The sequence below is a fragment of the Stomoxys calcitrans genome, chromosome 5, assembly GCF_963082655.1.
Source record: "Stomoxys calcitrans chromosome 5, idStoCalc2.1, whole genome shotgun sequence".
NCBI lineage: Eukaryota > Metazoa > Arthropoda > Insecta > Diptera > Muscidae > Stomoxys > Stomoxys calcitrans.
The window spans coordinates 151,190,564-151,218,486 of NC_081556.1; the positions used below are offsets into that span (position 1 = coordinate 151,190,564).

The 27,923-nt window shown below is 38.6% G+C and overlaps 1 protein-coding gene and 1 long non-coding RNA gene across 4 annotated transcripts; one reads left to right on the plus strand and one right to left on the minus strand.

Moving 5' to 3' along the window:
• Positions 1-8,491: 8,491 nt before the first annotated feature.
• On the minus strand, positions 8,492-25,623 carry LOC106091046 (ATP-dependent 6-phosphofructokinase). 3 transcript variants are annotated; one of them, XM_013257449.2, is made up of 8 exons: positions 23,807-25,623; positions 18,802-19,143; positions 18,576-18,730; positions 15,159-15,267; positions 13,855-14,304; positions 13,000-13,780; positions 12,716-12,938; positions 8,492-10,728 (listed from the first exon to the last, which is right to left on the minus strand). In XM_013257449.2, exons 1-8 carry the CDS (start codon positions 23,954-23,956, stop codon positions 10,590-10,592), a joined length of 2,349 nt encoding a protein of 782 aa, XP_013112903.1. In that variant the 5' UTR covers positions 23,957-25,623; the 3' UTR covers positions 8,492-10,589. The 3 variants fall into 3 exon arrangements, with proteins under 3 accessions (XP_013112903.1, XP_013112901.1, XP_013112902.1); XM_013257447.2 differs by lacking the exon at positions 15,159-15,267 and adding an exon at positions 17,312-17,420 and having other exon boundaries at positions 23,807-25,621; XM_013257448.2 differs by lacking the exon at positions 15,159-15,267 and adding an exon at positions 18,215-18,323 and having other exon boundaries at positions 23,807-25,621.
• On the plus strand, positions 22,267-23,937 carry LOC106091047 (uncharacterized). Its single transcript, XR_001221933.2, has 2 exons — positions 22,267-22,375; positions 22,436-23,937. It is a non-coding gene; the product is annotated as an uncharacterized LOC106091047 (long non-coding RNA).
• Positions 25,624-27,923: the final 2,300 nt, after the last annotated feature.

Below are 27,923 nucleotides of genomic sequence, written 5' to 3' on the forward strand. Positions count from 1 at the left end.
AAGCTATTGTACAATCGCTCCATGATGCGTACTTGCATTTGTTCATTCTTCAGAAATGTGATTTTTTTCCCTCAATAATTCTTTTTATCGCTCTCTTATGTTTGAGAATTGAGTCATAGTTCTATGGCAAATGAACGAACATTTTCTTAATGAGTGATTCAAATTAGGTTTGTTTATTTAAAGTAGGAATGGTGGGGATGTTGCACAGTGGAATGAAATAAATGAAAGATAACAAGTAAAGAGGCGTTAAGTTCGTCCGTGCCGAACTTAGGTACCCACCACCTCGGTTATATATGTAAACGACCTTTTGTCATAATACGGTGAAAAATGCATAATTTATGCCCTCATAGCAGCTATATCGAAATTTGGTCCGATTTGGACCAAATTCGACACGGATATCGAGTGGTCTAATATGCACAAGTCATTGTTAAATTTTGGAGAACAAAAAATTGTCCTTTTTGTTAGCCATATCCAAATATAGACCGATCTGAACCATATACGACACGGATGTCGAAAAGCCGAACATAAGTCACTGTGTCAAACTTCAGCGAAATCAGATTATAAATGTGGTTTTTATGGGGCCAAGACATTAAATCGAGAGATCGGTCTATATGACAGCTAAATTCAAATCTGAAATGATCTGGGCGAAATTGGAAAGCGATTTCGAAGGGCAAAACACAACTCACTGTCCCAAATTTCGGTGAAATCGGACAATAAATGCGCCTTTTATGGACCCAAGACCATAAATCGGGGGATCGATCTATATGGCAGCTATATCCAAATCTAGACCGATCTGGGCCATATTTCAGAGCGATGTCGAGGGACTCAATTTAACACACTGTCTCAAATTTCAGCGACATCGGACAATAAATGCGCCTTTTATGGGCCCAAGACCTAAGATCGAGAGATCGGTCTATATGGCAGCTATATCCAAATCTAGACCGATCTGAGCCAAATTGAAGAAAAATGTCAAGAGGCCGAACTTAACTCACTGTCCCTAATTTTTGCGAAATCGGTCAATAAATGCGCCTTTTATGAGCCCAAGACATTAAATTGAGAGATTGGTCTATAGGCAGCTATATCCAAATCTGAACCGGTCGGGGCCAAATTGAAGGAGGATATCGACTGGCCTAACCCAACTCACTGTCCCAAATTTCAGAAAAATCAGATAATAATGTGTCCTCTATGGGTCTAAGACCCTAAATCGACGGATCGGTATATATGGGGCTATACCAAGATATAGTCCGATATAGCCCATCTTCGAACTTATGAACAGAAAAAGAATTTGTGCAAAGTTTTAGCTCAATATCTCTATTTTTAAAGACTGTAGCGTGATTTCAACCGACAGACGGACGGACATGGCTTGATTGTCTTAGATTTTTACGCTGATCAAGAATATATATATTGTACTTTATAGGGTCGGAAACGGATATTTCCATGTATTGCAAATGGAATAACAAAATGAATATACCCCCATCCTTCGGTGGTGGGTATAAAAACATAGATTCATTTAAAATACTGTTGATTCTTGAATTTGAATACAATGACTCTAGGGCATCCCTTTCCGAGAAAACATTATTCCAATCAGAAAGGAATTTATAGCGGTGTAATGATCCTTATTAAATTTATATTGATATTCTGTGCCATATTTGGGTGCAGTATATTTATAAAACCAAATCTCAATGAAAATAGCTTTATGGTAAACAGACTCACAAGTTAATCACGTATGTCATCAACTTGTGAGTCTCAAAGTGAGACGTTAGCCAAGTCTCTACTAGTGCAATAATATTGTAGACCAGTTTTTGTACGTAGCCCACCCGCATTGTGCAAATATAGTGAAATTTTCGTGTTGAAAAAATTTCCACTATTTCGGCATAAAATGGATCCATCGTTGAGTCTTTCGAACGGGGCACTGTTGTCTCCCATCGTCGGGGTTTTTTGGTTTGTTTATAAATGATACAATTCTCGTTGATAAAGCCAGATTTCCTTGTTGAATACATTTCCATAAAGTGGATATGGTACCCCAGTTCCTTAGTGGAATATTCAAGGGCAAATTTGCATTTGCATTGGTATGGCACACCCAATTTAAAATTGACGAAATATATCATTGAAATATCTGCATCTCGTCTTACTAATTTAACGCATTTTAAAACTTCAGGTTTCACATCTAAGCCTTCAGAAACAAATTTGACGATTTCTTCTGCTTTTGTGTCTACACTGAATCTAGAAACATGTAAAAATTTCATTGAATGAACAACTTCTAAATCACCAGCAGGAGCAACACCAACAACTTGCTTATGTTTCTTCTTGTTTTAAGATGCCATCTTTAGCTTTAGGCAAGATATATTCATTTACAGACAGTGGCAGTTGCCCAACAACAAAATATTGAGTACACTATTTGTCAAAATGCGTGATTAGTGCAACTCTGATATTGAGTATGTTACTAGTTCGCGCCATTTTTCGTTGTTTGTATGTGTAATTGTTCTTAACTAGAATGCACACACACACAACCAAAACTCGTTGACAGATAGTGCAAGAAAAAATTTTACTCAACTGCTTACGGTACACTACCTACGTGGGTATTGTGTCATGTGGTACACCCAATTTAAAATTGACGAAATGTAACTTTGAAATATCTGCACCTCGTCTTACTAATTTAACGCAATTTAAAACTTAAGATTTCACATCTAATCCTTCAGAAACAAATTTGACAATTGCTTCTGGTTCTGTGTTTGAACCGAATCAAGAAGCATGTAAAAATTTCATTAAATGAACAACTTCTAAATCACCAGTAGGAACAACACCTACAATTGGTTTATGTTTCTTCTTTTTGTTATAAGGTGTGATCTTTAGTTTTAGGCTTCGCTTCTTTGGCTCGCAACTATTATAAATACTTCGCAAATACTTCGATCATGAAACAAACCTAATTCCTAATATTTTTAGCTCGTTCCACTGTTTGTTGCGAGAAACCTTTTAAGATAGTAGAAGTCCCTGCAGATAGCAGATATTCTTTCAGCTCCAAAATAAACAATAACTTGGACTCTCACTGGAAGGCGAATTGCATGAATGAAAAAATCCCCGGCGACACAATCAGTGACTACAAAATGAAATATTTTATTATGCAGCTGCTTAGCATGGGCTGTATGGCTGCTTCTGCAGGCGTTACTATTTCAATGGTATGTGAGAAAAGAAAACAAATGACACAGCTTAATTCAGGACAGAAATTATTATCGTTGAATAGTTAGTAGTATTTCACTCAAAGTTCGCGATCGTTTTGTGTCTCTGTAATTGTACAGAGATGGTTTCAAAATCAGTATTTTTTAGTAAATTTGCTGAGAAGTCTACAAATATTATTAGGTGCAAAAAATTTTTTACATGGGTTTAGGGAACATATAGGATAAAAAAACATATACCCAATCGGGGGATCTGGGCCTTTTAACAAAAACAATTGCCTATTTTAAAGCACATGTAGCCATCTTATTAAAATTTCACTTCACACGCATCTATTGGGTTGCCTAAAAAGTAATTGCGGATTTTTTAAAGGAAAGTAAATGCATTTTTAATAAAACTTAGAATGAACTTTAATCAAATATATAATTGCCATTTTGTTCGATAACCTTTTGTCATCTTCCTGGCAAATTTAGTATTCCACGCTCATAGAACTTCTGGCCTTTATCTGCAAAAAACTGAACCAAGTACGATTTTATAGCCTCATCATTGCCGAAAGTTTTACCATTTAAGGAGTTCTGCAAAGATCGAAATAAATAGTAGTCTGATGGTGCAAGGTCAGGGCTATATGGTGGATGCATCAAAAGTTCCCAGCCAAGCTTACTCAGTTTTTGGCGAGTGACCAAAGATGTGTGCGGTCTAGCGTTCTCCTGGTGGGATATGACACCTTTACGATTGACCAATTCTGGTTGACAGTAAACATCCGAATTAATCGTTTGGTTCCTTGGAAGCAGCTCAAAATATACCACACCCTTTCAATCCCACCAAACAGACAGCATAACCTTCTTTTGGTGGATATCAGCCTTAGAAGTGGTTTGAGCTGGTTCACCATGCTTGGACCATGATCGTTTTCGACTAACGTTGTTGTAAACAATCCATTTTTCATCTCCAGTTATGATTCGTTTTAAACACGGATCGAATTCATTGTGTTTAAGGTGCATATCACAAGCGTTGATTCGGTTTGTTAAATGAATTTCTTTCAATACATGTGGTACCCATATTAAAATTGACGCCAAACAAACAAATGTAAACAAAATTTCGCGCCCTTTTTTTCTAAAGCAAGTTAAAAGTAACATCTGATAACTGACAGAAGAAAGAATGCAATTACAGAGTCACAAGCCGTTGAAAACATTTGTCAACGCCGACTATATTACTACTATTGTATATTACCGACAATTACTTTTTGGACAACCAAATAGCATCTATAACACCACATCGAAATATCCATTTCCGACCCTATAAAGAATATATATTTTTAGATCAGCGAAAAATCTAAGATGATCTAGCCATGTCCGTCCGTCTGTCTGTTGAAATCACGCTGCAGTCTTTTAAAATAGAGATATTGAGCTGAAATTTTCCACAGACTCTTTTTTTTTTGTCCATAAGCAGGTTAAGTTCGAATATGGGCTTTATCGGACTATATCTTGGTATAGCCCCCATATAGACCGATCCGCCGATTAAGTGTCTTAGGCCATAAAAGCCACATTTATTATCCGATTTTGTTGAAATTTGCAACAGTGAGTTGTGTTAGAACCTTTGACGTCCTTCTTAAATTTTTCCCAGATCGGTCGACCATCACAGTCAGCTCAGTATTCACCTCACGCGTATTTGTAGTGAACAATGTGACTGAAGATTTGATGGCAGATATCTTCAGATTTCTTACAGCAAAATATGAGGCAAATTCGTTGAGGTAGATGCCAACAATGGGTGTGGGGCCTGATGCCATGATCGTACAATCATCCGTATATGATACGATCTCTATGACGTCTGGAGGGAGTGGAATGGAGGATAGGTGGGGGGTCTGATGCCATGATCGTACAATCGTCCGTATATGATACGATCTTTATACCGTCTGGAGGGGGTGGAATGAAGGATAGGTAGAGGTTAAACAGTGCCAGAACAGGAACTTGAGGAACTCCCTGTTTCACTCTACGGTGCTTCGACTTGTTATCCCTAAATTCCACAAATGACTGGCGGCCACACAGATAATTCGCGATCAAACGTTTCAGACCTAGCTAAAGGAACGTGTTGGCGATGTCGAATGCCTTCGACAGGCCCAGTGCCAAGAGGACCGTCCTATCACATGGCCTGGGCTGATTGAAGCCACGACAAATGTGTGCGGTGATGGCAAGCAAAGCAGTTGTTGTGCTGTGCAGTCTCCGAAATCCGTGTTGATGCTCGGCGAATGGAAATTCTCATACGAGGCTCGGGAGGAGTAATGCCTCAAGCGTCTTAGCCACTGGTGAGAGAAGGGAGATCGGTCTGTACGACTCCCCCAAACTCGGGTCTTTACCAGGCTTCAGTAGCGGGATCACTCTGCCCATTTTCCAGTCATCGGGAACTATAAGAGTGTTCAATGACAGGTTAAGGACAGTGGTAAGGTACTCAACTCCAGGTAAATCCAGATTCTTCAGCATCAATGTAGAGATTCCGTCGGGGCCCAACGCCTTGGAAGATTTGGCGCTACGGATGACATTCGTTACTTCGCATACGGTAAATTGTGATGACTGTTCATCGGCTCGGAGACCACGAATACGGCGAATGGCTCTCCTCTTTGCCCTGTCTCTCTCGGGATGCACAATAAATTGCCGGTTGAACAACCTGGCGCATCTCTTCGGATCACTCACGGTTATCTCGCCAAAAGTGACTGAGGTCCTGTCGTCCCGTCTACCGGGGTTCGAGAGAGACTTAACAGTGGCCCACAGTTTGCCTGCACCGGTGCCTAAGTTACATTGCTCCAAGTGTTCCAGCCACAAATTCCGCTTATGTTCGTTGACTACCCTGTTTATTTCCAGATTCAGCTCGCTGATTCTAGGGTTAGCGGGGTCCATAGCACGAATCCCATCACGCTCGTCTGCGAGTACCACTGCTTGCGCCGGGAAATTGGGTCGCACTTGCGGTATTCGACCGGCTGGTATAAAGCGAGCGGCTGCTGCGTTGATGATGTCTCGGAATTTCCTCTCGGCCACAAGCACATCAGAGGGGGGGTGGCAGTTCATTGAAGCGGCGATTGGTATACTCTCTGAAGCCGGTCCAATTGGCCTTCTTGTAATTGATGAACGTCCGGCGCTCAGAGGTTATGAAGTCGGGTGGTCGGTCGATGGTGGGGATTATGGGGAGGTGGTCTGACCCCAAAGAGATGACGGCTTGCCAGGATACGTCACTCAGGAGATCCTCGTAATCCTGCTGGGGGCATCCTCATTTACCGTGCAAAACGTGGAGCTATCTATCTGCTCTGCCAAAGCTATGCCACGCTGGTCGTTACCTAGGGGAGAATGCCATGACGAGTGATGTGCATTAAAATCCCCCAGAACCAGACGACTATGGCCAGATAGCAACCCACTTATGTCGGGGTTGTAGGCCTGGCCATTAATCGGGACACAGCTACCAACCGGCGGTATATACACGTTGTATATCTCTATCTCGGCAGTACCAGACCTGGCTGCTACCCCCATACATTCCATGTATGGGTCACTAGCGTGAAGCGCAGGCGAGATAGGTCTATACTGCACGGAATGGTGTATAACGAAGGCCAATCCCCCACCTCCATTCCTTGAGCGATCCTTACGTAGCACGTTGTAGCCGTGACAACTGTGCAAGCTGCAGGTGTTAGTCAGCTTTGTCTCCTGGATCGCTGCGACCGATATGCTCTTCTGACTCATAAAATCTACAATCTCATCAATCTTGCCACGCAGTCCGTTGCAGTTTAACTGCAAGAACGATACACTTCCCGGCACTGGCCTGGCAATAGTAGGGCTAGGGTGCTGTCGTTGCATAAATTGCCGTACGGGAGAGGTCGGGGGGGTCACATAGTCCGACGACGAGGACGCCGAAGGCGACGACGGCGACGCTTGTGACCCACTGCTGGCTATGTTCGCACAGCACCTAGCGACATAGCCAGTATGACTATACTCCCGTAGCGAAGTTAGGCCAGAGCAAGAACGGAAGTGTACCCACTCCAAGCACCGGTTACACCTCACCGACACTGACCAATGATGAAGGCGGTTCTGGCAAACGGAACAGAACCAGGGTCCGGGGTTCTTTTCAATCCCGGCACGGACCAAAAGCATACGGAGAAGGCACTCCGGGATGTGCCTCTCCCATGACGAAAAAAGACGAACACTTACACTGGGGCGGCAGCCCTTGCCGATTCCATCGGGTCAATCCGGTGCGTACAACCGGCTGCCATGGGATTACAAATCGGTCTATATTTTTTTTTTTTTTTTAAATCGGTCTATAAAAAGATATAGTCCCCATAAAAACCGATCCTCCGATTTGACTTCTTGAGCCTCTAGTAGCCTCCATTTTCATCCGATTTGGCTGAAATTTGGAACAAAGACTTGAGTTGTGACTTCCAACATCCATGCCAAGTACGATCCAAGTCGGTCTATAAACAGATATAGCCCCCATATAAACCGATGCCCTGATTTGACTTCTTGAGCCCCTAGAAGCCTCCATTTTCATCCGATTTGGCTGAAATTTGGAACAAAGACTTGAGTTGTGACTTCCAATATCCAGGCCAAATATGATCCTTATCGGTCTACAAACAGATATAGCCCCCATATAAACCGATCCCCGGATTAGACTTCTTCATCCCTTAGAAGCCTCCATTTTCATCCGATTTGGCTGAAATTTGGAGCAAACACTTATGTTATGACTTCCAACCAATATTCATGCCAAGTATGATCCGAATCTGTCTATAAAAAGATATAGCCCCCATAAAAACCCATGCCCCGATTTGACTTCTTGAGCCCCTAGAAGCCTCCATTTTCATCCGATTTGGCTGAAATTTGGAACAAAGACTTGAGTTGTGACTTCCAACATCCATGCCAAGTATGATTCAAATCGGTCTATAAAAAGATATAGCCCCCATATAAACCGATGTCCGGATTTGACTCCTTCAGTCCTTAGAAGCCTTAATTTTCACCTGATTTGGTTGAAATTTTGCTTATGACTTACAACATCAGTGCCAAGTTTTATCCAAATCCGTCAATATGGTGAAAAGTTCAAACACTTGTTTGTTCTATTTTATAAATATGTTTATTTTTTGAAAATTTTCACATTTAAAAAGTTGCAACATTTTCCAAATTGTTATTGCTATGTCTGTAAAGTGTAGTCAAAGTGTGTTAAATATGTGTTTTTGTATAACATTTGCATTAGATATAATGTATGTATGGACAAGATTGAGTATGTTTGTTTGTGGTGTGTATGTTATGTGTATTATGGGTATATGTTGTATAGATTTAAAACTTAACATTATTTATTGTTTGATATTGTTTTAGTTTTTGTCTCATTTATAATCTTAAGATTCCAAAACGAAAGGAAAAAGGTTAACAACAACAGACATTTTGAAGACGCCTAAGCATTTAATGTTTTTTTTTTTTTTTATTTAAAATCCTTTACATACAATACAAGCAGCTTGAAAATGTATTTCAAAATATTTAATCCTTTATCGGTATTTCTTTTTTTAGCAGGGATTTTTATGTTTAATGTGTTTTTAAATACTCAATAATAGATTTAAATAATAGCTACAATATCAATGTTTTTATCATAAATAAATAAATAAAATTTAAATAAAATAAAAACACAATGTAAATGTGAATGTATGCAGTATGAAATAGGCGGTGAATGTTTTAAAAACAAAAATAAAAAAAATACATAGAAATAATGATAATAACTGGGGTACTTTTTGGTTTGCTTCATTACTAAAACAGCAGGTCCTGAGTTAATTAGAACAAGAACTTTTGATATATAACTAAAAAAATGGAAAAAACACAAGTAAAAATTAAAGCTTTTTTTCGACCACATGGAGGTAACACACATGTGAGGCTTTGTTTTCGAAAACTGTTGCGATATATAAAAGTGTGGCGCTTTAAGATCGGCATCGACATTATCTAAAATAAAATTTAGACTAAAGTGCAATACTTTAAACTATATAATAAAAATTCTATAAAATATATATACAGTGACTCACATAAGTATTCGTTTTTCAATGTTTATCGAGATGCGCAAAGACGTATATAAAAAAGCAAACCTATGCCAAAAAATTAAAAAAAAATATCTTCATTTTATTATCTCTTAGGTTAAAGAAAAAAAAAACTACAAATTTTGCTCACAAAAGTATTCGCCGGTAAATGCATCACAAAGTTAGCACTATATATTGATTATATTTAGAACTTTTTATGGTTGTTGTTGTAGTAGCAGTGTGTGGTACACTGAGGCGGCAGCCCTTGCCGATGAAGGAATTCATCGGGTCAATCCTGTACACATGCCATGGGATTGAACTTTCTATGGTAATCCTTATTGGCACGGGAAATCTGTGATCTCATTTGGGGTCCCGGAAAGGACTCCAAACTCAAACAAATTTCATCCAGTTCAACCTTTAAATAAATGCCGCAGGAAGAATGGAACAAAACCACTCCAGAAATGTGTTGAAAATTCGTAGAATCAAATCGAATCAAGGCTATTAAAGGCCATCTGAGCTTATAAGGTTTTGCCATGGCAGCCGGTTGTTCGTACACCCTTTGGATTCCATCATCAGCAAGGGCTGCCGCCTCAGTGTACAACACACTGCTGCAAAAACAACAACAACCATACAAAGTACTAAATGTGATCAATATAAAGTCCTTACTTTTCAATAAATTTACCGACGAATACTTTTGTGAACAAGATTTTTTTTTGTTGTTTTCTATTAATCCTTAGAAATAATATGAAGATATTTTTTCCTATTTTTTTTTTTTTTGGGCATAGTTCGCTTCTTTATATACTTCTTTAAGCAAATTTATATTTTTCAAATTGTTTGCCTGTTAGGGCGAAGATCATTTAATTTTTTTATTTTTTTTTCTGTTGCTCTTTCGTGACGAGCTCAATGATCGGAGATTGTAAATGGAAAAGGAAAGCCAGAGATAGCAACACACACCAACCACTATGGGATGGATTTCATCTACGGTTAGCAGACTTTTCAACCATATTAGGTGTGTTGGCTTCAAGGGCCGTGACTATCTATGATACAATTACAACATTAACCACACTCGACAACCCTGTCTATTAGCTATACTTTTTCCCAATGCATGTGTTTTTGTGTAATGAAAGACTTTTTTTCTGTGACAATTAAACCACTTCCGTGGTACACATGATTCTGTGAATCTGTTGGAATATTTATAGTTTTACAAAAAATCCAAAATATCTGAAGAAAACAGAAAAACGAATATTTAAGTGAGTCAATGTATATGTGCAAAAAAAAAGGTTTAGCAAATATCAAGTAGCTTTTCAGTGGAGTTTTTCAATTGGCTGGCTGGCAATCTAAAACATCATCATGGGCATGTGAGTGATTTTGCTGTCTGCTCGAATGATCCAAATGTTTAAGCCACGGCATCGGTGGAGCATTCTTCCTCTACGGTGATGTACAAACCTTCTTCCTCATAGGCTGAATCGTGTTTGGCCAATATTCTTAACAAGGGACGCAACTTCAGCCACCATTGGCTTTTGGGAATACGTTGTCTAATTAGAAATAGAACAAAAAAAAAGACAATTAGCAAATAACCTTTAACAGAAGAAACCAAATCCATGCCACCATAGTAATGTAAGAAGTGACAAACTGTTGTTTGGACCTTCTTCCGCTTTCCGGTGACCAAGTGCCAAAAACACACCATTAGTGAGTCACGTCTCGATGATTAGCCTAGCCAGCGTTCTGCCCTGGTCTCTCAAACATTGACCACGCGTTTGATCCACCGCCTACTACCGCGTTCAGGTGACCAAATTTCTCCATCACGTCTTGAGTGAACCACGTTACCCAAGTAGATAGCGACTCGCCCAATGTACCGCTGACAATGTCACACGTACTTTTTGAACTGACTACTTCCTGGAGGCCACCGCGGCGCAAAGGCTAGGATAATCGCTGACGCTGAACGCCTGCATTCGAATCCCGGCAAGAACATCAGCGGTGGTTTTCCCCTCATACCATACCATACCATACCATGCATGGTGTAAAAACGGCGTTCGGAGTCGTTTATAAACAGGAGGTCCATTATCATTGAGCTTAAAATTTGAATCGGAGAGCACTCATTGATATGCGAAAAATTTGTTCATGTTCCTTAATGGGTAAATTTGCATTGCTCTCTCGTACCGCGATTACGCCGTGAGTGAATCACCTTTCGATAACCTCTATAGTCAGCATAGAGCCCAGAGTCCTATTCAAATTTTAGCTCAATAATATGGGGCCACCTTTTTATGCTGAGTCCGAATGGTGTGCCACTAGTTAGAGAAGTTCTAACATCGCTGGATACCTTACAAATGTCACCAGCATTTGTAAGGGAATAACCACCGCTGAACATTTGCTTCTGATGTTTATATCGGGATTTGAACCCAGGCACTCGGCATCATAGGCGAATATGTCAACCTCTGCGCCAATGTAGTCTACGAATCCAAGGCAGTATCTTAAGTCTGATACCATCGGTGTCTGGATCACGGTTTGTACTCAGCGCAAAGTTACGCGGCGGTACGGTTACCAAACCGTGAAAAGTTGGCGGGCGTATACGCGGATTGAGGAGATGTCACTTCAATGCGTTTATAATACAGATGTTTAGAACGCAGATGCGTGAGTTTATTGGAACATCGTTATGTCTGGTCAAAAACCCTCACACGAGTCACGAGTGCAGGCAATATAGACACAATATTTGTATACTTTTAAGGTTATTATAATCACATTAGACGTTTATTTCCTAATTCTTCTACTTTCCTAATATTGGTAGTTATCACATGGCGAAACAATTAAAAGTGGTCTCATTTGTACAACAACCTCAAATCATACGGTGCAATCCGCCATCTTGTCATCAAGCTGATCAACGTTTTGCCAACACACACAAAGAAATTTGTGTGCGTCCATGAGCAGAGAATATGCGAGAAAGAAGATAACAACAAAGAGAATGCAAACAAAAGTCTGTCATCTTAATACCGTCAAACCTAGCCGGCTGTTAGCAGCTGCTCGCGTGAGACCATCTTTTTGAATCCATTTTGCATTTAACATTTCATTTTATATTTTATGACAATTTAAGGTCAAACGATTTGGAAGAACTATAAATCATATTCTGCAGCCAGGAAGAACTGTAGCTGGTGCATAAGCCTCTAGTGTAGGTCTTTTGCTTTACTAGCATTATTTAATAGTTAAATGACTGCTTGTGTCCGTCATGGTCATTCGGTATCTAACTGAAAGGTTGGAATTAATGATTTTTAATAGACTGTTAAGATATACAAAGGCACTTGTTCCCCACTGGCGCATATTTATGGTTGTCATTTAATCTCAAACCTAAATTTGATACGGCTACACTTTGCTTTGCGTTTAGTTTCCCATCTCATTGAGAATGTTCGCGGAGATGAACTACACGAACTATTCCCGTTTCATTTAGCTGTGGTATTACGTTGCAACTTATTCGAATGAATCAAATGTCCAAAGGGGCATTTTTGTTCAGTAAAGCTTTGGTTTACTTACTCAAAGTTAGTTTCAGCAATCAAATCGGCCAGAGGAGTGAATCTATATTGACGCCTTACAATACCCAACAGCACGGCAGACTCTTTGTTGGTGCATTTAATTGTGCCATCAGCTTGTTCGTTATTATTGAATTGTTCCGAGAACCATTCCACACATTTAGCAGCCATCTTAGTGCCCATGTTACGATCGAATGGTGTGGGGGAGCCACCTTGTTGCATGTGACCTGTGGTAAAGAAAAACTTATTTATTAATTTTTCTATAAATATCCAATTGCTTTAGTTTACCCAAAATATTACTGCGGCAAGAGAACAGGCCTTTGCCTTCCTCGGAATACAAACGATAAATAAAATCGGTATTGTAATTTTCAGAAGCCTTTTCGTTGCGCAAAATCAAGCCACGTTGTACACCCTCAGCCATCTTTGAGGCCATGTGATAGACATCCTGTTGCAAGTCTTTAATTGAGAATTTCTCTTCAAAGATATAAGCGGCATCAGCACCACCAGCCAAGCCGGCCAAAGTGGCCAAATAACCACAATAGCCACCCATGGTTTCAATAACGAACACACGACGTTTGGTACCTTGGGCCGATTGGCGAATGCGATCACAGATTTCGGTGATTTCATTGAGGCCAGTATCGCAACCCAAAGAGAATTCAGTGCCAGGCACATTATTGGAAATGGTCGATGGAATAACAGCCAAAGGAATACAGAATTCAGGGAAATTGCCACGTTGATCGGCAATTTGACCACAGGCATGATAGGCCTCAAAGCCACCAATAATCAAAAGACCTTGAATCTTGAACTCCTTGAGGCGAGAAGCGATTTCGTTGAATTTACATTCGGGCAAGGTACGTTTGGTGCCCAAAAAGGCGCCACCTTGACCCACCCAGCCAGTGACATCGGACCAACCCATTTCCTTGATATTGCCAGCGATCAGACCTTCAATGCCATCATGAATGCCAAAGACGGTGTCACCACGATAAATGCAATTACGCACAAAACTGCGGACAGCAGCATTCATGCCACAGGCGGGAGCACCAATGTGCATAACAGCCAAACGGTAACCCTGTACAGCAAAAAAAAAAAAAGAGAAAATTAAATATTGGCAAAATAACAACAACGCTAAGGGTGGAAACTCACCTTTCCCTCGTGCTTGGGAGGCTTCAAACGGGTCAACATTTTGTAGGTCTCCAAATTGCGTTCAAACGAACGACCTCTTAGCTTGACAGCCAATTCCCAGTTCTTTTCTGCCATTGCCTTTGCCACGGCCTGAGTACGTTCTACGCACTCCATTAAAGGCACACGCACTGCTTGATTGCCATCCAAAGAGACCACCACGGGCACAGTTTCAGGAGTAGCCTCCATCAAAGCCAAAGTAGCCTCAGCACCCATGCGGCAGCCCAAGACACGATCAAAAGCACTGGGATTACCACCACGTTGGACATGGCCAAGCACAGTGATACGGGTGTCCTGTTGCAATCTGTCCACAACTACCTTTTTGATGTCTTCCGCTGAGATGGCTTTGCCATCACGATCAATCGCACCTTCAGCAACAATAATAATATTCAAGCGTTGACCAGCATTACGCTCCTGTATAGTGATGGTAGATTTTGGAAAAAAATCGATTAGCATAAAAGAAAAATGAGCATATTACCATCCATGCACACCCATACAAAATCTTAAAGATTGTTGAACTAAGAATGAAAATTGATTGCAAATCAAATTTGCCGGTTATGTTAAGGTTAAAATCTTTAAATTATAATTCTAAACCTATTTGAGTTGCAATGTATCGATTTTCAAACTAAGTTTAACAATAATAATGATTTTTATTTACACTGTTATTAAACTACAGTTAATATTTAATGCCCATGAGTTAATAGATAGATGGAGTTATGTAGAGATCATACTATCGACAAAATATGGCTTCATTTTACTTTCTACAGTGAGGTTTATGAGAGGATATCGAACCAACACCAAAATGAAATGGATGTATAAATAGCAAATAAAGATGAAAAAGCATATACAATTTTTAAACCAATTTTCAACCAATTTGTATAAACCTAAAAACTGCCAATGATCTATGTGACATAGGTACATATGTTTTCATACTAGCGGGGCGAGAATAAACTTAAGTTCTAAAACATGCGCTGATATCTGGAAATTTTTCGAAGTGGATTTAGAGCCAAGTTTACAGTTTTTCAAAATCGAAACATTACTTTGAAGATTGATGCAAAAATATTTCCTAAATAATTGCAAAAATTATGCGACAGACACAAACATTTAATAACATTTTCAAAAACTCCCTAAAGATCAAACGAACCCCATTTCAGTTAATAAAATTTTACTATATGCATTCAGTTGACGTTTCACGGCTCTACATAACAACATTAACCCTTGGTGGTTTCGTCGTTTATAGGTTTTTTCTTACTTAGACCTTCTCTAACCTCTATAATTTTTTCACATAGATCTTCTTGCCAATTCTCTGGGACGGGCTCTTCAGGTATAAATATATAATCTGATTCGGAGGACATACCAGCTTGAAGGGCTAAATAACTAAAAAAATTGTAGCAAACATTAAACAGTACAAACAATAAAAATATACAAACAAGTAAAAAGGCGATAAGTTCGGCCGGGCCGAACTTTGGATACCCACCACCTCGGGTATATATGTAAACCACCTTTCGTCAAAATCCGGTGAAAAATGCATACCTTATGATCCATAGCAGCTTTATCGAAATATGTTCCAGTTTGGATCAAATACTAATAAGTACAAGTGTTTGTTCAATTGTGTATAACAAAATATTGATCTTTTTTGTAGCTATATCCAAAAAAAAATAAACCGATCTGAACCATATACGACACGGATGTCGAAAAGCCTAACATAAGTCACTGTGTCAAATTTCAGTGAAATTGAATTATAAATACGTGTTTTATGGGGCCAAAACTTTAAATCGAGCTATCGTTCTATATGACAGCTATATCCAAACCTGAACCGATTCGGGCCAAGTAACAGCAAATTATCGAAGAGCCTATCACAACTCACAGTCCCGAATTTCGGTAAAATCGGACAATAAATGCGACTTTTATGGGCCCAAAACCTTAAATCGAGAGATCGGTCTATATGGCAAGTATATGCTTGATCGATCTAGGCCAAATTGCAAATATATATCGAGGGGTTTAACTTAACTCACTGTCCCAAATTTCGGCGACATCGGACAATAAATGTGCCTTTTATGGTCCCAAAACCTTAAATCGAGAGCTCGGTCTATATGACAGCTATATCCAAATCTGGACCGATCGGGATGTCTAAGGATCTAACAGAACTCACTGTCCCAAATTTCAGCAAAATCGGATAACAAATGTGGCTTTTATGGGCCTAAGACCCTTAATCGACGGATCGGTCTATATGAAGGCTATATCAAGATATAGTCCCATATAGCCCATCTTCGAACTTAAACTGCTATGGAGAAGAAAAATAATCTGTGCAAAGTTTCAGCTCAATATCTCCACTTTTAAAGACTATAGCGTGATATCAACAGACAGACGGACCGACGGACGGACAAGGCTAGATCGTCTTAGATTTTTACGCTGATCAGGAATATATATACTTTATAGGGTCGGAAATTGATATTTCGATGTGTTGCAAATGGAATGACCAAATGAATATACCCTCATTCTTCGGTGGTGGGTATAAAAACGCTGTGAAGTTGCTGTTGTCGTATAAATTTAGATTTGCTTATAAAATAAACGGGAGAGTTGTATATTAAATTAATAATAAAATTTAAAATGTCTAAAATAGTAAACATATAACATTAAACAATAAAACATCAATTAAAAACATAACCTCTCAATAATAAATAGATAATGTATAATAACATCAACTCTTCACACATTTTCAGTGTGAACATTACTTTAAACATAGTCAAATTATGATAAATAATTCTAATAGTAGCCAATCAGATGTATAGATGGCGTTAGAAGGTACAAAGAATTATTTTGCCGAATGATGACAACCTTTTAAGACATCTCTGTTTTAAATGCGAAGGCCCAAACTTGTTGCTTATATTCCGGATAGTGTGGTCTACTCTTCGATCCTATTTAAATTTTACCCCTCTAAAGCCCCTTTTCTGTCTACTGTTAAGGAGATATTATTATACGAGGTAGACAATACCAAACTTGTCGAGGGGCAATAAAAGAAGCAGACTTCTGAGCAGAGTTTTGGTTTACACTTCTCCCGCATTATTTTCATAAAATCTGAGTGCTTTTGTGTTGTGTAGGTGCGCTGATGATTAACGAAGAATTGGTGCAAAATGACTATATGTGAGTGTTGATGATATTAGAAACATTTAAACAATCTGTATGAAGAAATCTTGTGGTTTTTTTTGTTTGTTTTTCAAATAGTAAATTGCTTGAAACAACTTAAACAATGCTTAAACAGCCAAAAACCAAAGAGAAATAAAAATCACATACACAACTTTTGTTTTTTGAAAAGTTTACAATGCATAAACAACAACAATAACAAACAATTTTTGAATAATGGCAAAGAAGCTTTTTTAGCGTCTTCTATGAAATTTTTATTGTTTATAGATTTTCTTGCCTGAATCAACTGATTGCAAAGGTTTTCAGGCCAATCAGCTTTAGGTGGAGCTTCAGGAATGAAAATAAAATCGGCTTCACATGATAAACCAGCTACAAGAGCCAAATAACTGTAAAAAGAAAATTTATGGAAGACACAAAGAAAAACGGAAATTCATGATGAATGAATAAAAACAAAAAAACACACGAACAAGGATATTAAAACATACGAGAGAAAACAAAAGTAACAAGTTAAAGGAATTTAAGAACGGATACAACAAAAGGTTGTACAAAATATGCGTGAAAAACACGAAGTATCCTGGATCTAAAGGCCTTTAAATAGGCCAGCGACACGGATAACTTAGAAAATCATTTCCCTCTACTTGAAGCTTGATCTTGATAGCAATTGATATAGACGCTTGTTGCTATGGCAAAAACTAAAAACTTACGGCCGTATTCACAAAACTCCTTTTGAAGCCTTAAAATAGGTTTATTTGGCGGTTCTATAAACTAAATCTTCCAATAAAACCTATTTCAAATCTACTTAAGTTTTGTGAATACCGATGTTAATACTTAAAATAAATCTAAATAAGTGCTTATTGTTCATAATAGTAATGCCCTTTTATCCTTTAGCCAATTGTTTAATAGCGGTAAATAAAGGTAGATGTCTAGAAGGAGATATTCGATAAGGTGCGTTATTCTCTAAGCTATTTCAATGAATACCAAAGCTATATAGAAGGACCACTAGGCAATCCATTTAAGGGGAATATCAAGCTCTTTTTTTCAGTTCTTATTACAATTTCCAATAGTTTTTGTTTTGGTAAAGTATATGCTTTGAGAATATATGAGTGAAATGGGAGTAAAAATATTTGAAATTTACAAAAGGTTTGTTTTGATTTTATAAAATTTCATATAAAAATCTTGCCTGTATTAATTTGTCACAAAGTTTATCTGGCCAATCATTTGGTGGTGGCGATTCGGGACAAAAGACATAATCAGCCTCTGAGACAATGCCGGTAACTACGGGTAAATAACTGGGCAGAGTGTTAGATATTAAGAAAAATCAAGAGAAAAGGTTGTCTTTTCGTTTGAGTGCTGGGAGTTAAGGGTAAATTTCTTCTCAAAAGCCAATCAAAGGGGATAGAGGGAAGTAAAAACCAATTCATATATGCGAATTTCAAGCGTCTTTGAACTTTTGGGATAATGGGTATAATTTCCATCAAACTTAGCTTATACTTCCTAATATTTCGAAAGTTTTAAAATATTTCCATACTCAAAAACCTTACCCACAATGTCTACCCATAACTTCCATAATAAAGGTACGCTGGTGAGAGTAGGCAGTGCTAACAATAGCATCGATGGCTTCAATAATACGATGCAAAGCGGAATCGGTACCAATGGTCATGTCAGTGCCACAGAAGTCATTATCAATAGAGCCCACCTGAAAAAGATATCCAGAAATCATTAAATAATTGCCAGACATTTTTTTTAAATATCATTTATTCAACTTACCATGCCCACAATGTGCAATACATCATGTTTTTTTCTTTGTTCCTCTGTAATTTGTCCCTTCTGCAAAAGTTCATCCACCAAGGAAGTCCATTCTTGGCGGAACAAATTTGCACCGGTTAGAGAGCCATCACCACCAATCACCACCAAATTGGAAATGCCTTTTTGGATGAGATTGTTGGCAGCCTTCAAGCGACCTTCGCGTTGTTTGAAATCCATACATCTGGCCGAGCCAATAACAGTACCACCCCTATGAATAATAGATGACACAGAGGCCCAATTGCCTTCAACAATATTGTCGCCACCATCTACCATACCCTGGTAACCTTCACGAATAAAATAGGCCTGAAAAAAGAGAGCAACGAAAGGTGGGCTTTAAATATTTTCACAAAAAAAAAAAGAAAAATATAAACAATTTGTTATGAAACAAAAGCTAAATAAGTATACAAAAAAAAAGTTGATTCAATCTCGAAATTTATTGATCCAATTAAAATCAATCAATCCGGAACGTAATTGAGGCAGAACTACTCTGGTTTGCGGGGGAGGTCAATTTCTTCAGGTACAACGGCAAGCGGTCGTTCTCCAAGAACTACATTCATCCGGTAGCTATTTACCGCATCTGCTATCGTGTCTGCATGAATATGCCGCTTGATCTAGAGGTTCTCTCTTGTAGCACTGAACCTCAGGCTCTAGATCATGTAAATCTACCTTAAGACTGCTGGGCGGTGAATACATAAGATGTTGATTTGGATGGTATCTGCGATAACAGCCCAAAAGGTTTTGCTTAAACAGCATGTAGTTATGTCTACGCACTGGTAGGATCTTTCTGGAGACAGCCCCTCGCAGTTCGAAGGGTGGCATTCTGACAGATCTGAATATTATTCCAATGCGTGTCACACAGCTGACGAGACCACACTGGCGCTGCATAACTTACCACAGACTGACCAATTGCTTTGCACGTGGACAACAAGGTTTCTTTGTCAGCAACCCAAGTGCTACCGGCAAGTGACTTGAGGACCTTGTGACTTGAGGAAATTGCTGTGGCATGTGGGGATAATGTGTAAGAGCTGTCAAATGTGACGCCAAATATTTTGGGAAACTTGATGATCGGAATCATTTCTCCATCGACCATCACTTTCAGATCATTCACCTCACGCGTATTTGTAGTGAACAATGTGAACAATGCAGCGAAATATGAAATAGACGTTCAACCTATCGCAGAGGTCAACAATGGGTGGTGGGCTGATAGCATGATCGTACAATCGTCTCTATACCGTCTGGAGGGGGTGGAATGGAGGATAGGTAGAGGTTAAGCAGTGCCGGAGATATTATCCCGCCTTGGGGAACTCCCTGTTTCACTATACGGAGCTTCGACTTCTAATCCCTAAATTCCACAAATGACTGGCGAGCACACAGATAATTCGCGACCCAACATTCCAGGCCTGGCTGGAGGTCTAGTGCCACTAGGACCGTCCTATCATTTGGCCTGGGCTGATTGAAGTTACGGCAAATGTGTGCGGTAATGGCAAGCAAAGCAGTTGTTGTGCTATGCAGTCTTCGAAATCCATGTTGATGAGCGGCGAATGGAAATTCTCCCACGAGGCTCGGGAGGAGTAATGCCTCAAGCGTCTTTGCTACTGGTGAGAGAAGGGAGATCGGTCTGTACCCAAACTCGGGTCCTTTCCAGGCTTCAGTAACGGGATCACTCAGCCAATTTTCCCGACATCGGGAACTATAAGAGTGTTCAAAGACATGTTGACGACAGTAGTAAGGTACTCAACTCCAGGTGAATCCAGATTCTTCAACATCACTGTAGAGCTTCCGTCGGGGCCTAACGCCTTGGGTGATTTGGTGCCACGGATGACATTCGTATCTTCGCTCACGGTAAATTGTAATGGCTGTCCATCAGCTCGGAGACCACGGATATGTCGAATGGTTCTTCTCCTTGCCCAGTTACTCTCGGGATGCACAATAAATTGACCTTTAAGCAACCTGGCGCATCTCTTCGGATCAGTCACGATTACGTCGCTAAAAGTGACTGCGGTCCTGTCACCCCGTCTACCGGAGTTCGACAGTGACTTAACAGTAGACCACAGCTTGCCTAAACCCGTGCCTAAGTTACATTGCTCCAAGTGTTCCAGTCATAAATTCCGGTTATGTTCGTTGACTACCCTGCAAAACGAGCAGCTGCTACGTTAATGATGTCTCGGAATTTCCTCTCGGCAACTAGCACATTTGAGAGGGTGTCGATTCACTGAAGCGGCGATTGGTGTACTCTCTAAACCCAGCCCAATCGGCCTTCTACTGATTGATAAACGTCCGGCTGCAGGTGTTATTCAGCGTTGTCTCAGCTTTGTGTTAGTCAGCTTTGTCTCCGACTCATAAAATCCACAATATCGTCGATCTTGCCACGGAGACCGTTGCAATTCAGTTGCAGAATTGATACACTTCCCGCCACTAGCCTAGCAATATTGAGGCTGGGATGCTGCTGTTGCGTATATTGCCGCCCAGGAGAGGTCGGGGTCACATAGTCCGAAGAGCTTGCGGAGAAGGCACGGTTATAAGAGGCCATCGTAGCGCATAGGTTCGCCTATGAAGCTTAACGAGGGTTCAAATCCCGGGGAGATTAATAAAAAAGATATTTTTGTGGAAAGAAAACGCCGCAGGCAAATATTTTTTTATAAATATGTGTTTGTTTTAATTTGGAGCCCTTCTTTAATTTGATACCCATATTGCCTAGGTTTAAGAGGGTTCCAAATTCTCATGACCTTCCTTCCCGGGTCAAAATTTTGGACACTTGTTTGCATATTCGTAATCTACTAATCATTTGACACCCATACTGCCTAGGTTGGACTACTTCCCCCCAAGTGGGAATTTTTGGCCCCTAGGGGGTTCGACGGGCCCAGACCCAAAAACGAAGTTCCTGTGGTCAAAATTGAGGGATATGCAAAAAATTAGATTTTTTGCGATCAGCACAAATAGGCTTCAAAAACAAGTCACAAATTTTGCATTCCAAATTAAGGTTAAGGGGAAACCTTTGGTTTTTTGCAATGTTTTATCCGATACCGAGGTACCTTTACGATAACATGTTTCAAGCAAATAAGAAATGTGCTACACTGTTGCCAGATATAGTTGGGTAGTTCCGGATGGACCATGTTCATTGGAATTTATTCAAGTAAGGAACTGATGGAACTAGTTCCTCTTTCTTATAGTTCCATAGTTCCTTTTTATTGCATGTACACTTTGCTTTTACTCCTTTTTGTTAATTTGTAGCCCAGCTGATTGACATGCCATATTTGATCAGCTTCATACAACAACTAAATAAAAGCGCCAAATTGTTCAATAGGCAACAACTGTGAACGTTGTGATTTAGGTAAATGAAAAATAAATTATTTGTGGCAACCACATTAAAGTAATATGGTGGCTCAATTATATAAACGTCAACAAATCTAAATTAGTTTGGTGCGCTTCGATTCGTGTTATTTTTCAGCATTGAGACTTAATAAATTACAAATTACATAAATTTAATTTTAATTTCTTTTACTTATACAGCCTGAACATTTTTACCTACATATATGTACAAATAAAAACTCCTTTAAGGTTCAACATAAAATTCAAAGCTTTTTTTGTTTTGTAGGAAGCATAAACAAATGAAAAATTAACTAGTTCCTTTTGTGGACCGGAATTAAACGGAGCGATCACTAAAAGGAACTGAAATGCCCACCTCTACTGCCAAAGGCCCTAAAAGTAAATAACATGTGGTACATAGATATGGCAGCTACATCTAAACATACCGATGAAATTCGGCAGCAATATCGAGAGCTATAAGAAAGTCATACGTGTAGAGTTTTGTGAGAATCGGTTAACATTATATCAATATTAGTCCAAGTCAGGCGAATATATATACCTATTATGAGAGCGATATATCCAAATCTGAAAGTCATGGACAAAGGATGGACCGAAGGGAGGACGCAGAGACAGACGGATCAAAAAACGAATGGAAGAATAAAAGGACGTATGAAAGAACTGAAGTAAGGACAGATGGTGCGGACTAATGAACGGACCGGAGAGCTTAATCGACTCTTCCATCGGTGTAACAAACAAATATTCTAAGTTATAAAACCCTATACCTACAACTTCTGAAGTGCAATCAACATCTTCAGAAAATAACCCAATGAATGTTAAATGTGCCATCTGTTCCAGTTTGTATAAAGTTTTTGAATGAAACTTATCAATAAAACAAAAGCGGTAAGTTTCACCACTTTTGATAAGATTATCATCATAGAATCTGTATGTTTTACAATTTCAATGGCAAACTAATCAACATTTTTAAACAATGTACAATGTAGAACATATGTACGTACAAAAAAATAAATAAAACCTAAAAACTGTCTATTCCACTTCAAAAAAAGTAAACAATGGATTGTTCGTTTGGTCTCCTTTATTTCCCTTCCCCCATTCCGTCGCTAACAAAAACTTCACTTAACCATACCGAAACTTCACTGTCATTAAATTATAAGCCAGAGAAAGTTTAATGTAACTTCTTGAGGAATTGGATAAACAAAATAAATATTGTGTAAAAAATGGCTTGTTGCATTTACACTTTCCCATGTACGCACACCACCCATTATGATGGATGTACATGTGTATGTAAGTACATAGCTATGCATTTACAATACACAGACACGCAACTGACATTTGTTATTTTTTATTTTTCTGTGTATTTGGCACACACAACGCACGAAGCCAACATTACGAAAGGAACAACTGAACATCTAACAGAAAGAAAATCTATCCAAAAATAGCATTGAATGTCAACTAAGAAATAAAATAAATTAAAGAGTTTGTGTAGCAGCCTTGACTTGGCGCTGCTCACTCGTCGCCCACTTATCATCAACACAGCCAACCATTAAGAAATTGTCCAACAAATTGAGGGTCATGAATAACACAAAAATTATAAGGTCAATTAGGGCTAATAGGCGTATTTCATCAAAGGTAAATAACCTACCTTGCATCCAAGATAGATGGCCATGCGAACACAAGCACGGACGGCAGCATTCATGCCTTGCGAGTCACCTCCGCTGGTAAAGACCGCTAAGCCCTTGCCCTTATGGGAGCCGCGTTCAATGAAACGTTGTTTGATATTGGTCGATGACATTTTCACTTGCTTGCTTTTTTAGGAATCGATTTAAATTAATTTAATTTTTGAAATTAGTTTTATAACAACGGTTTATTTGGTGGTCTTCTCACTCTCCCCAACACACACGCACTTTTATGTATACTCGAGAAAAACTACCGTTGAAAATGAAATTGAAATTACAGCACTACTAAATAATTTGCCTGTTTTGTTTGCCTTTTCGTTTTCCAAGGAAGCTTTGATGGGTGCTTGGATTATTTAGTTACACTGACACTAGATCACTGGCTAATGGATATTATTATTAATTTTTTATTTTTATTTTCTGCTCCACAAAAAGGCTGCTCCACAGTTCCGTGCAGCCGAAATATATGTGTATTTAAGAAGGTGACACTCACTAGAGAGTTTGACGTTTCAAGGTGACCTTTGGCGGTTTGTTGAGACAGCTGATTCAGAAAATTTTTGAATTCAGAGTTGCCGTTTGGTCTTTTGTGGAAAAATTTGGTTAAATAGCATGGCTCAATAATTAAAGCTTGTTTCACGCTTGTTAAGGGTTGGTATTCTATTCTGCTTTCGACATAACCGCGAAAATTTTTCATTGTTTCGCAAACGAAATTTGACAGCAATCAAATGTTTTTATTTCCATAACAAAACACTTTTTTTTTAACTGCACCTATTGTTTTCTCTATTTAATACAATTTTTGCAAATAAATAAAGAAAAACGAACCATTGAATCCCAATAAAACAAACAGAATTAGTTTCAAGTATTGCCACTTTAATTTGTTGTTGTAGCAGTGTGTTGTACACTGCGGCAGCAGCCCTTGCCAATGAAGGACTCCATTGGTTCAATCCGGTACGTACAACCGGCTGCCGCGGGAATGGTTTTAATTTTAATTTAATTTTTTCACAATTTTCCTCACTATAAGTAGATTACTACTTTTCCACCGATTTTTAGCCAACGTTTCGCAGCATGGAAACGTGAACAGAATACCCTGCTTAAGATGTCAGATTTATATTTACGTTAGTACGTTTCATTGAAATTTTGTCTTTAGAGAAACTTTCGTAGAAATTACGTCTTGAGAGAAAATTTCATTGTGATTTTGTCTTGAGAGAAAATTTTATCGAAATTTTGTCTTTAGAAAAACCTATATCAAAATTACGTCTTGAAAGAAAATTTCATCGTGATTTTGTCTTGAGAGAAAATTTTATCGAAATTACGTCTTAAGAGAAAATTTCATCGTGATTTTGTCTTTAGAGAAAATCTCATCAAAATTTTATCTTAAGAGAAAATGTCATCGAAATTTTGTCTTTAGAGAAAATTTCATCGAAATTTTGTCTTAGAGAAAATTTCATCGAAATTTTGTCTTTATAGGAAATTTTATCGAAATTTTGTCTTTAAAGGAAATTTCATCAAAATTTTGTCTCAAGAGAAAATTTCATGGAAAATTCCTCCACATACACCTGCACAAATTTCTTTGCGTTTGTTAACAACAACTTCGCTTTTGAAAATCACATTCAAGACAAAATGGCGGATTATTTGGATTTCTGCCATATGATTTTTATGTTGTTATACAAATACTTTATGTATTAAGCCATGCTATGTAACAAAATTCCATCTAGAACATCTGAATTACACTATATAGGTCTAAAATAAAACACTTCTCACTAACAACTTTTTTTCGGTATCCCGTCACTTCTAAATAAGAATTCTAAAGAATTACGTTGCCAATATGCGAATTCAAATAAGACTTACCAGCTTTGCACCACGGTATTTATAGTCTGCCGGATTGATATTTCGTGGTAAGAGATAAGTTATCAATGCTAAAAACATTCCCATGTTAGGAAAAAAGTAAATAAAGAGTGAATGTAAAAAGAAAGCTAGTTGATATCCTCATTGGTAAGATCCAGGTAGTGGTAGTTGCCCAACAACAAAATATTGGGTGAACTATCAGTGATTAGTCAGTCCATCTCTGATTTTGTGTTACTCGCTCGCGCCATTTTTCGTTGTTTGTATTAATGATTCTTAACTATTGGGTTGCCCAAAAAGTAATTGCGGATTTTTCATATAGTTGGCGTTGACAAATTTTTTCACACCTTGTGACTCTGTAATTGCTTTCTTTCTTCTGTCAGTTATTAGGTGTTACTTTTAGCTTGCTTTAGAAAAAAAGTGTAAAAAAAGTATATTTGATTAAAGTTCATTTTAAGATTTATTAAAAATGCATTTACTTTCTTTTAAAAAATCCGCAATCACTTTTTGGGCAATGTAATGTAAAATAAAATTATGCCCTTCAACTAAATTTATTTTGTATAAATTTATAGCAGAATCCATGGTGGTGGGTTCCCAAGATTCTGCCCGGCCGAACTTAGCACGCTTTTACTTGTTTGTACTAACTCAATCGTATATTCATATTACACTAGGATTAATTGTTTTTATGTTGTAAAGGGTGATTTTTTTGAGGTTAGGATTTTCATGCATTAGTATTTGACAGATCACGTGGGATTTCAGACATGGTGTCAAAGAGAAAGATGCTCAGTATGCTTTGACATTTCATCATGAATAGACTTACTAACGAGCAACGCTTGCAAATCATTGAATTTTATTACCAAAATCAGTGTTCGGTTCGAAATGTGTTCATTCACCGTAACGTTGCTTCCAACAGCATCTTTGAAAAAATACGGTCCAATGATTCCACCAGCGTACAAACCACACCAAACAGTGCATTTTTCGGGATGCATGGGCAGTTCTTGAACGGCTTCTGGTTGCTCTTCACTCCAAATGCGGCAATTTTGCTTATTTACGTAGCCATTCAACCAGAAATGAGCCTCATCGCTGAACAAAATTTGTCAAAATTTGAACACATTTCGAACCGAACACTGATTTTGGTAATAAAATTCAATGATTTGCAAGCGTTGCTCGTTAGTAAGTCTATTCATGATGAAATGTCAAAGCATACTGAGCATCTTTCTCTTTGACACCATGTCTGAAATCCCACGTGATCTGTCAAATACTAATGCATGAAAATCCTAACCTCAAAAAAATCACCCTTTACTTTTAAGCATTTAGCGTAAAAAAAGGAATTTATTTATTTCACATGTTTTTAGCTTAAGCCTAGTACTGAGTTTGACTTTTCACACGAACAACTGTCAAAATGTACATATTTTACTGCTGTGTTTATCAACTAATAATATTAAATGACTTGTTTTTGTGAAAAATTGATCGTTTTGCTCTAATAATCTGCAAAAGCAAAACAATTTAATTAGTAAATATGTCCTGTTGGAAGGTTTTTGGGGGTGGTTCGCCCCACAGACACTTTGGGCCAAATTTTTATGTTAGATTCGTACTCCCAAAATGTCCTAATCGTGCTACATGTCACTTTTGGTTTATTTTTTTTTTTTGGGTGGGGCTTTCCCCCAGGTTTTTCAACCCAAAATTTTATACCAAATTTGGGTTACCATAAGGGTGTGTCGGGATAGCTGTGAGCACCACACAGGCAGGAGGTCCGATCTGTGTGGTGTTTATTGCTGTCACGAGAAGCTTAGCTGCGAGCTACCGGTCTACAGGTTGCAGATAATGAAATGCTCCAAACGGAGTAGCTGCAACGGCAGTCGCAGACAATCAGCGGTATTGAGCGGAGAGTCGCAGTGAGATATCGAGCGGCACCGGCTCTTGCACAAATACTGAGTGCCTATGATGCTCGATATGACAAGGCGAGTTATTGCCGCCTTTAAATATCCAATGGCCAAACTGTTTCCGCGCCGATCGGGCTTAGGACCGGAACGAGCCTGCTCACCTACAGGAGCTTGACGAGAATCGCCACCTCCGCATGCAATATGGCTACAACAACAACAACATAGTGGGGAAAATTTTTCGTTGGGCGCGCCCCTATGTAATTGGGCTCAATCATGATAATTAGAATACCAATCGGAATTTTGAAAAAGGTAATTGACAATTTTTTATTAAAATTTTCAATTAAATCTTAATTTATACAAT

Excerpts from the sequence above, each read along its gene's own strand:
- LOC106091046 (XM_013257449.2), bottom strand. The coding sequence starts at position 23,956 with ATGTCATCGACCAATATCAAACAACGTTTCATTGAACGCGGCTCCCAT. Across the intron at positions 19,144-23,806 it reads CCATCTATCTTGGATGCAAG|GCCTATTTTATTCGTGAAGG; the intron begins GTAGGTTATTTA and ends CTCTTTTTTCAG. Across the intron at positions 12,939-12,999 it reads TTGCCGCAGTAATATTTTGG|GTCACATGCAACAAGGTGGC; the intron begins GTAAACTAAAGC and ends TCTTTACCACAG.